Below are 10,047 nucleotides of genomic sequence, written 5' to 3'. Positions count from 1 at the left end.
ACTAATATGATCTCCTGGTGTATTTGTTTGCCTCCCCCCCGCCCCCGCTCCTACTCCAATGCCCAAAAAAGTCACAGAATCATAGAATCTTAGAGTTGGAAGGGGCCTATAAGGCCATCAAGTCGAACACAGGAATCCAAATTAAAGCATACCCAAAGTCTGGGCTGAATACTTTGGCACAACACTATTTCTAACATTCTTGTCAGATGCTTTGAGACACCTTGGGCTCAGAGACAATGAACATAAGAACATAAGAACATAAGAAGAGCCTGCTGGATCAGGCCAGTGGCCCATCTAGTCCAGCATCCTGTTCTCACAGTGGCCAACCAGGTGCCTGGGGGAAGCCCGCAAGCAGGACCCAAGTGCAAGAACACTCTCCCCTCCTGAGGCTTCCGGCAACTGGTTTTCAGAAGCATGCTGCCTCTGACTAGGGTGGCAGAGCACAGCCATCATGGCTAGTAGCCATTGATAGCCCTGTCCTCCATGAATTTGTCTAATCTTCTTTTAAAGCCGTCCAAGCTGGTGGCCATTACTGCATCTTGTGGGAGCAAATTCCATAGTTTAACTATGCGCTGAGTAAAGAAGTACTTCCTTTTGTCTGTCCTGAATCTTCCAACATTCAGCTTCTTTGAATGTCCACGAGTTCTAGTATTATGAGAGAGGGAGAAGAACTTTTCTGGCCAAGGTTCACACAGAGAGTTTCATGGCTCATTTTATCCGTGATCTTCTAAGTCCTAGTCCACTTACTATCCCACCACCATTTCCACAGTCTGGAAAAAAGCTGTAGAAATGAATAAGCTGAGAGAGGGGAATAATATTTTCCCCAAAGTGATGACAAGATTTTGAATTAGAAACACAATAGGAAGGTTTGAAATGTGAATAATTGTAGAACTCCATCAATTTGTTACTTCTTTTTGTTGCTGGTGGAAGCAATCTGCTATGTTATTATCTGTCATTTTTAATGAAAAACAATTAAAGTAAAGGATTTGGGTTTGAGGGTTTGCCCATTCCTTCCTAATGATTTCATCAAAGCTCACAGGGAAACTGCTGGAGTAGCAGGTGAAGCTGAAGGGGGATGGACTCGATGGCCGTATAGGCTGCTTCCAACTCTGCTGCTCTGATTTTATGCTCTGCAATGCCTGATGGTTTATCTGGCTTAGTGCCAGTTGATTTTGTCTAGCTGAGGCAGATTGGGGTTTTGCTTCTGCCACCATGGAAGAAGCTACTGTTCCTTCACCTGTTCTCCTTGGGAAAGGAGAGATGAGCCACACACACTCAGTAGAGCCTGGTGCCCACTGGATTTGGTGGGCCTGCTACGAGGTCACAGGGATGTGGCCAAGCTGGATTGTCTGTTAGAGTAGGAGCACACCTAGGAATGGCAGAACTCTTATTGGCTTATACGTAGTGGGGTGGGGGGGAATGGCCCTTGTCCCTATTCCCAGAGAAGGGCTCGGTTTGCCTAAGTATTCAAGAGGATGCCTTGAATCTCCTACGGAGCACGACTTCAGCACTTGTGTTGCATTGATCTGTTGGCCATTCATCAGAGTCCGAGAGGAGGAGGACTTTTAAAATGATGGCTGTAACTAGGGGTGTGATCAGACCAGTCATCACACCACCTTGGAACCAGTAAGTGGAGTGTTTCTGTTGTTTGCCTAGCAACTCAAGAAAGTAAGAACAGCCTGCTGGATCAGGCCAGTGGCCCATCTAGTCCAGCATCCAGTTCTGACAGTGGCCAACCAGATGCCTATATCTCACAAGCAGGACCCGAGTGCAAGAGCACTCTCCCCTCCTGCTGTTTCCAGCAACTGGTTTTCAGAAGCATACTGTCTCTGACTGTGATGGTCTGAAGGAAGATGGCTGAATGAAAATAATCTTGCTGTTTGTTAGAGGCTTGTTTCTTTATCCCTGTGGTGGATGGAGGAGTGGCACTGCTTATTGTGGGATCTTGAATGGGAACAATAGTGCCAGGTGCTCCTGAGGGAGCAACATGGTTGAAACTGCCCTTGGAATGGTTGCAAGGAGTACCTGTGTCCAGAATAAGAAGAGTCTCCTGAATCTTTGATTTGGGGCATGGATGCTGATTGGAGTAGGCCCTGGTTGAAAGTGGCCTTTAGCCAATGCACCAAATTTGGTCTGCATAGGAACGGTTGATGAGTGTTTAATGGCAACTGGGCAAAGTTCAAGGTTCTGGTTTTGGTGTACAAAGCCCTCTACAGCTTGGGACCAGGATACTTATCCCTTATATACCTAGTCGATCACTGCGCTTTGCAGGTGAGGGCCTCCTGCAGATACCATCTTATCAGGAGGTCTGTTTGGCAGAACATAGGAAGTGGACCTTTAGGGTAGTGGCACCTACCCTTTGGAATTCCTTCTCCTTAAATAGCAGACAGGGGCCATCTGTTATCTTCTTGACACCTACTGAAGACCTTCCTCTTTCAACAAACCTTTTAAGGAGAGACCTTATCGCAGTCTGCATCTGTGTTAGAATTGCTTTTTAAGATGTTTTTAAAGCTTTTTAAAAAGATGTTTTTAAAAGATGTTGTTTTAATGTTTTTTAGAGATGCTTTGCTTTAATATATTTTAAAGTCTGTTTTAAGATGCTTTAGTGTGTTTTTAAGTGTTTTTGTTTGCCACCCTGGGCTCCTACTGGGACAGGATATAAATTTAATAAACAAATGTGCCCCCAACTCCCTCCAGAAAAGAGCTCAAGGGTCTGTGCCCCCCCTGTCCAATGGGGATTGTACTTGCAATAATATCCTCCTGCATAGGTTGGGTCACCATTTCCTTCACTTAGAAAGACAGCATGGTCTACCTCAGCAGAGGACTGAGAGAGTGGGGGATGCCTATGCAGAGTTGGGTTGGACACTCAGCTCTGCCAATTGTAGGCGAGTGGGAAATTATAGTCCCTGGGAGACAACCCCCCTCCCACATGCCTCAGTTACCAGATTAAGCAGAATGGTTGCCACTCCTCCACTCTGCTGCTGATACTTTAAAAATCTCTTTTCTTCTTTTGTATAGGCTGTCACCAAAAGAAGTAAGAGCCTCATCAGAGCCAGCCTAGCCACTGTGAGGCAGAAAGAAAGAGGGGAAGGCTCTATGCCCTCTAGCCATAGAAAAAAAGTTATATCAAGACAAACAAGATAGATAATAGTCCCACGGATTACTGTTGTTGTCCAGTATCTATAGCTTTTTACACAACTACACATCCCCAACGACCGAGTATGTATGTGTGTATAAAAAAGCACTACGCAAGCTGATGTAAGACTAGAAAAATGACAGCAATTTGGGGTTGTATTCAACAAAGTGCTACGGTGAACTGTCAAGTGCTAGGATTTTTGCTTGGGCCACTGAATATCCCCCCCCCAGCCCATCCCCTAGATCTATTCTGGATTGTTACCCAACCTCCAGAAGAGATCTGGTGATGATGCAAGGCGTGCATGGGAGGGGGAGGGGGGAGTCCTGTTGTGCAAGTAGAAATTGTTTTGCAATTATGTTGTTGAATATTGCTTTTGATATCTACAATATGGGGAGATATTATGTTTATTTTTGCACTGTGCTCTGAGACTTTGCTTTACTATGATATTCATGTATAATTAAACTGTAGTGAGATAAATGTAGGTTTGTTGATTTCTACTATACAGAAATAATTTGTTGTGGAAACAGCCTAAACACAGCACATAGAGATTATTTCCATATAGAAAAAAAATCTTGCAAGAAGCAACCTTGATTATCTCCCATGACTGTAACAAATCAAACCACTAGACCTGCTTGACTATAAAACTTTCTTAGATTACAGCTTCTGTTGCAAGACAGACTCAGCAAATAGGGCCGTGTATGAAGTGTTACCAGAACAATGAAAATGCAAAATGCACCCCACATGTGTTTGGCTGAAAGCAGGGGTGGGTGGGTGAAGTGTGGAAGGAGACACAAGAGTAAAAGAAATACTCTGAGATTCCAAGAGGCCTGAAGCACATATTTGACAGGGATTCTAAACAGCATATGAACTGAATTAATAAGAAATATAGTCTCCATTTCCAGGTATCACAATTCATAAATGCTAGTGATGGACAACATGAATTTAAATATTTCTGCATCCTTTGAGGAATTCTTAACTAATTTGAATACATCAGCATCTTTATTCTAACCTGCAGACATTGAAGTGATCTAATGAGGCAGGTCCTGTCTAAGCTGATATACTGAAAACCTTTGACTTAAACCTGAGAGATTTCTACCACAGCCCAAAGCCTGGCAAAGCGATATGCTTTAAAAATTAGAGGCTATGGGGGACAGGGGAAAAGAAGAAAGGAATATCCTTGTACTCAACATTTCGATAAACCAGATGCAGGTGATCCTTTCCCATCAACTATTGTTCACTGCTGCCATCTATTATCAGCCACCTAATTTTAGTCATCTGTAACTTTAAAAAACAAACCCATTACAATTGGAGCATTCTAAATTCCTAACAGCAAAATGCAACTTTGCTAGATACTAGTCATCATTAATATTAAAGCAGCTTACAGATACTGATGTTCACTTAAGCAATTTAAAACTAAAATGTTGCTCTGATCCATACAAGACATAGTCGTCGTCAATGACAGTCCTACTCAGAGTACACCCACTAAAGACATGATTTCTATAGGTTCATTAATTTCAATGGGTCTATTCTGAGTAGGACTTAATTGAATATAACCCATAATTCATGTTCATGTAATAGGAAGAAGTTGCTACCATAATTTAGAGGGCTTTGTCTGCACATTTTGTGTGTTAATTGGCTTACTAATGACAGGATGACTATGATTCTATGTCTGTGTCATCAAGAATTGAGTGGTGAATTGCCATGGATGAGTTTCACTGTTTCTACTCTTCTGCATTTTATTCCCCCAACTTCACTTTTTACAACCCCTCAACATATAACTCAAGATAACACTCTATCCACCTAATGTAGTCACAAAAGTTTATGCCATAATTGGTTGGTTTTTAAAGTGCCACAAAACTCTAGTCTGGCAGGAATCTCAGAGGTGATTATTCTTATCCCACCCTCACAAAGCCCAAGCAGGTATTAATGACCAATCCCCCTGTATATGCGATGTTTGTCTGGTATCCCAGGGAGGGTTTACTTCTGCATTGGTTGGTTCCCTGCTTACCCTACCAGAACTCTTCTGCTGAATTCTCCAGATATAAAGAGTAAATTTTTCCAATGTTTTTCTTACTCCCTGGAATACCTTTTACAAGTTTCTTTGGATGACCAAACCTGCCTGTATGTCACCTACCTGTAAATTATTAAATCTGAATTAGGTATTAGATAGCTCTGTAAGTGAGGATAGTTTTTTGGTTAATTTCACTTTAAATTTCTTCAACTCTTATACCAATTTAAATAAATATGTTCTTTTACTTTGAACTCTGGTGGAGCCTAGCTATAGGATTACATCTCATTCATTGTGGCTAGCCATTCACTCATGCTCCCATTGATGAGAGTTATGGGAAATGACCCCTTGGACTCTGACTGTCTCTAAATACGTGGGGATTTGCTAAGATTTTTTTCTCCTATTGGATCACTACAAGCACTATTAAGTCCTGGTTTCTTCCTTGCCCAGACAGAGGTGCTTCTAAAAGGGGAAGGGATGGTGGTGCCTTCCAGCCTGTTTTCCTCAAAAGGGGTGCATATTTGTCACACACCCATTTACAGGAGATAGTTCAGAACCGTTGCCTGGCCGCGACAATGGACTGGATGAGAGTTAACAAACTGAAGCTCAATCCAGACAAGACTGAGATGCTGTTGGTGGACGGGTTCTCTGATCGGATGGTGGATATATACCCTGTCCTGGACGGGGTTACACTCCCCCTAAAGGACCGGGTTCATAGTCTGGGAGTCTCTTTAGACTCTTCCCTCTCACTTGAGGCTCAAGTAGCCTCGGTGGTTAGGAATGCGTTCTACCAACTTCGGTTGGTGGCCCAGCTACGTCCCTATTTGAGTAAAGAGGACCTTACAGCAGTGGTACATGCTCTGGTAACCTCACGTTTGGATTACTGCAATGCGCTTTACGTAGGGCTACCTTTGAAGACAGTTCGGAAGCTACAGCTAGTGCAAAATGCGGCAGCCAGATTGCTGACAAGGACCAAGCGGTCCGAGCATATAACACCTGTTCTGGCCCGCTTGCACTGGTTGCCAATATGTTTCCGGGCCAGATTCAAAGTGTTGGTATTGACCTATAAAGCCTTAGATGGTGCGGGACCACGATACCTTGCGGAACGCCTCTTCTGATATGAACCGGCCCGTACACTACGTTCTGCTACGAAGGCCCTCCTCCGGGTTCCAATTCACAGGGAGGCCCGGAGGGTAGTGACGAGATCTAGGGCCTTCTCAGTGGTGGCCCCTGAACTATGGAACAGTCTCCCCGAGGAAGTACGCCTGGCGCCGACTCTGCTCTCCTTTCGGCGCCAGGTCAAAACCTTCCTATTCTCTGAAGCATTTTAAGTTAAATTGATTTACTTTTAAAAATGTTATTGTATTGGATTTTTGATTGTATTATTTAGTATTATTTTGTTATTTATTGTATTTTTTATGCTATTTTATGTTCACCGCCCAGAGAGCTATTGCTAGTCGGGCGGTATATAAATCTAATAAATAAATAAAATAAACTAGTTAATAACAACATTAATGGTAAGTCAAAATATTGACAACTATGTTCTTTTAGTCCTAGAGACTTTTCAAAGGGCTTCTCTTCCCATAAATATTTACCCCTATGTAACAGCTTTGGCTGTATTAAAAAGAGGCACTAGAAAAGGTAGTATCACAAAATATTCTTCCAGCTGTGGCATCGAAGTGTAGCTAAACTTCAGCCTAGGATCTTAGCTGCCCACCCCTCAGCAATTTTTTCTGACATCCTCACACTCCACTGGCTTTGGTGGCAACAGCAACCCCTTCTCCAAAACTTTAAAGCAGACACAGTGCCAGTCATCTGTGTGGATCAGATGCTGTGCAGCCTGTATGCCCTTTGTGGGCATGTGATCCCCTAGACGGTTGGCCAAGGGTGAATGTGGCCCTCAGACAAAAAAAAGAAAAGATTAGCTCTCCCTGGCTTAATCAATGTAACCCACTCTCTTTCTCATTCAAACAACTCCTTTGTTGTACCACTGAAATGAAGTGATCTTAAGAGTTTTACATCATTCTCCTCAAATGCTTAAACCTACACTCAATGTTCAAGTTCTACTCTCAGTTGTATTTCTGTTTCTATGCTGCCCCCAATAAAACAAACAAAGGATCTAACATTTTTTTAAAGCCTGTAGCATCATTGACATTTAATGTATTAGGACTATTTGTTTTGGCAGAATCTTTTCTGCATAAGTCTCTCTGGAATTCATGGGACCTGAGCAATGCCATAATTTTTATGTTGTACCCTTTCATGTCACAAAGAGCTTGCACAGGAAAGCTTCCCAGTGAACTCTTTCCTGTGCATTTGGAACGGACTATTTTAAACTCAGTTTTTCACCTTGCAAGTCTTGCTGGTCCTCAGGGCACATTCTCTATATATGTAAGCATCATGTTACTGGCAAAACTGACAAAGAATTTTAGATTCTATTCAAGCTATTGGACACAAATGTACTTTAATACGTTGCTTTACATTCCCGATTCACAGTACTCATGGCAAACAGACTAAAGTGTATTGTAACTCTCAGCAAGGTAAAATACAAGGGAACAGTACATTTAGCAAATGGTGATGTGATTAAAGAGAGTCTGCTGATTTTTCCTTTTAATATCAAAATATCAGTTTGTGAAGGAGCACAGATGTGGTTATGATTCAGCAAGGATCATCACATAACCAGTCACAGATGGTGGAATTTCTACCTTGCACAATAATCTTTAGTGTGTGCAAATTATCGTTTGGATCAGGGTGTATGTGTTTAAATCCAACTCTCCCTCATTACAAAGCAAAAAGGTGCATGACCTTGTGGTACAATTAACCATTTAAAACCATGTGCCAAATTCGCTTGTGTTAGATATTTTTTGCCTCCTATAGCTCAAAAATCCATTTCATTTGAAAAATGTTACAAGAGGTGGCTTAAGCAAGATGTGTGGCTTAATATTTTGACTGAAAAGTTTCCTTGTCCAACATGAATTCTGCAAATCTCTGCTGAAGTTCTTTCTCTCTCTCTTGCTGCCTCTGGACATCTTCTTTTAGACACTAGAACAATAAATATAATAGAGTCAGCTGATAAAGGCACCAAAAGTAGCAGAATGTATATCCATTTATACAAACAGCAAGTCTCAAATTATGTAACAGAAACATACTTCCCTCAATAACAGCATAGGAGCCTTTTCCCATGATGGGACTACACATTATGGAAGGAATGTTAAAGAAGCTTAGGCAACCACGTGGATATGATCAATTGTGTGAAGGTATTTTTAGTATGGTTTATAGTCAAACACTCAAAGATTTGGGGAAAAACCAAGAAAAGATCAAAATAAGAAAAGAATTCCTGATGATATGGTGAAGGACAACACAAAATAATCTAAATAAAATGGAATATACTTTCTTTAAAAAAGGATGCAGATATTCTACTCTTTAAAAAATTATACAAATGCAGCATCCTGTAATAAAACAGCATTATTATCTCCCCTCTTTCTAGATGGGCAAAAAGACTGAGAATTTCACAACCTTACCTCCAATCTCCTAGGGATGGCAGCATCTTCATGTTTCTTTAACTCCTCAAATGTGCGCAATTCAAGATGAGCTTGTTCAATTTGGTCCCACAAGTCATTTAATTGCTTTATGAGCCCCATTGCTCGGGACTGATAACCACCAAGTAATATCTTCAGCTTTTTTTCCATCTTGGCAGCCCTCTTAGCTTCTGTAGTCATGTGACCCCTGTTAATCTATTGAAAAATCACAACATGGGTATTATGCATACAGTAAGATTGTGCAAACAGTTATGTTTCTGTAACATATATCATGAGCTGTTATTTAGGTACAGAAGAAATGTTATACTATAAACCATTTCCCCTTCAGTACAGGCAAGTATAAGCAAAGACTTTGAAGTTATACTGGAAAATCTGCTAGGGAGATAATCTGCATCTAAATATATCATTATTTAGCAGGTTTTCAGGAGTTTGAGAGATGACACAACAGAGGAGGGGAGGTCTATGCACAAAAATACAGCAAGAGAGAAACAGGAAGATATTGGATGAGTAGCATTAGGAGTGCTAAAAGCCATGAAGGCAAGAAGGAAATGCTGGATACAAAGTTCAGGGAATTGCAGCTCACTTGACACAGAATGGCTACTACTTGGAATCTATTTAAAATTGCATTCATATGACACTGCTTCGCATAGTAAGCAATTTGTATGCAGTTACTTGCCAAATGGACTAGATGCTGCCATATGGTCTTCACACACTGCTGCAAAAGAAGCCCTTTTAATGCTGTCAGTTGATGTCTTTTGCTTTGAAGGCAACATGACCAAATATGACCCAGGAGAGGTATAGAATTTGACATCTCTATAACAGGGCATATGGATTTGCTTGTTTTTAAAAACCATTTTTATGGGAAATGTCAGGAAGGCTTTTTACAAAAAAGCATTGTGCAAAAGGTATCCAATTAAATAATGGATAAAAGTTCAACCTCTCAGAAATTGGATTCTCCACACTGAAAGGATATTACACTACACTGGAGAGGAAAATATATGAAACACACACACACACACACACACACACGAAGTGAAAGGAAAATTTTGAATGGCAAATTACAAGTGGTTCCTCCCCTTAATTTAGACCCAACACGCTTTGAAGGTTATCTTTTTTTTTTTAAAAAAAAAATGCTTTACATAGGAATTTATTATTTATTTATTAAATTTATATCCCGCCCTTCCTCCCAGTAGGAGCCCAGGGCGGCATATTAATATTATTTATTAGATTAGTAAATTACTACTCAAAGGTTTCCAAGCAGCTTACATCAATGTTAAAAACAAATATATCACACTATAAAAACAAAGCAACAGAACAGCAACAGAGCTATGCAGCCGCAGTAAGCTTTGGCAGCATACCAGTAAGAG

General features: G+C 41.1%; 1 protein-coding gene across 1 annotated transcript in view; it reads right to left on the bottom strand.

Moving 5' to 3' along the window:
- Positions 1–7,586: 7,586 nt before the first annotated feature.
- CDC5L (cell division cycle 5 like) overlaps positions 7,587–10,047 on the bottom strand; it is a 40,031-nt gene continuing 37,570 nt past the window's right edge. The window contains exons 15-16 of the mRNA XM_061622344.1: positions 8,663–8,875; positions 7,587–8,183 (exon numbers count right to left, since the gene is read on the bottom strand). Coding sequence (XP_061478328.1) covers positions 8,079–8,183; positions 8,663–8,875 — 318 coding nt within the window. The 3' untranslated portion in view covers positions 7,587–8,078. The remainder of the gene's footprint in view (positions 8,184–8,662; positions 8,876–10,047) is intronic.

Source organism: Rhineura floridana, chromosome 4 (assembly GCF_030035675.1).
Source record: "Rhineura floridana isolate rRhiFlo1 chromosome 4, rRhiFlo1.hap2, whole genome shotgun sequence".
NCBI lineage: Eukaryota > Metazoa > Chordata > Lepidosauria > Squamata > Rhineuridae > Rhineura > Rhineura floridana.
The sequence above is the reverse complement of the archived record's forward strand: the minus strand, read 5'-3'. Positions and strand labels throughout refer to the sequence as shown.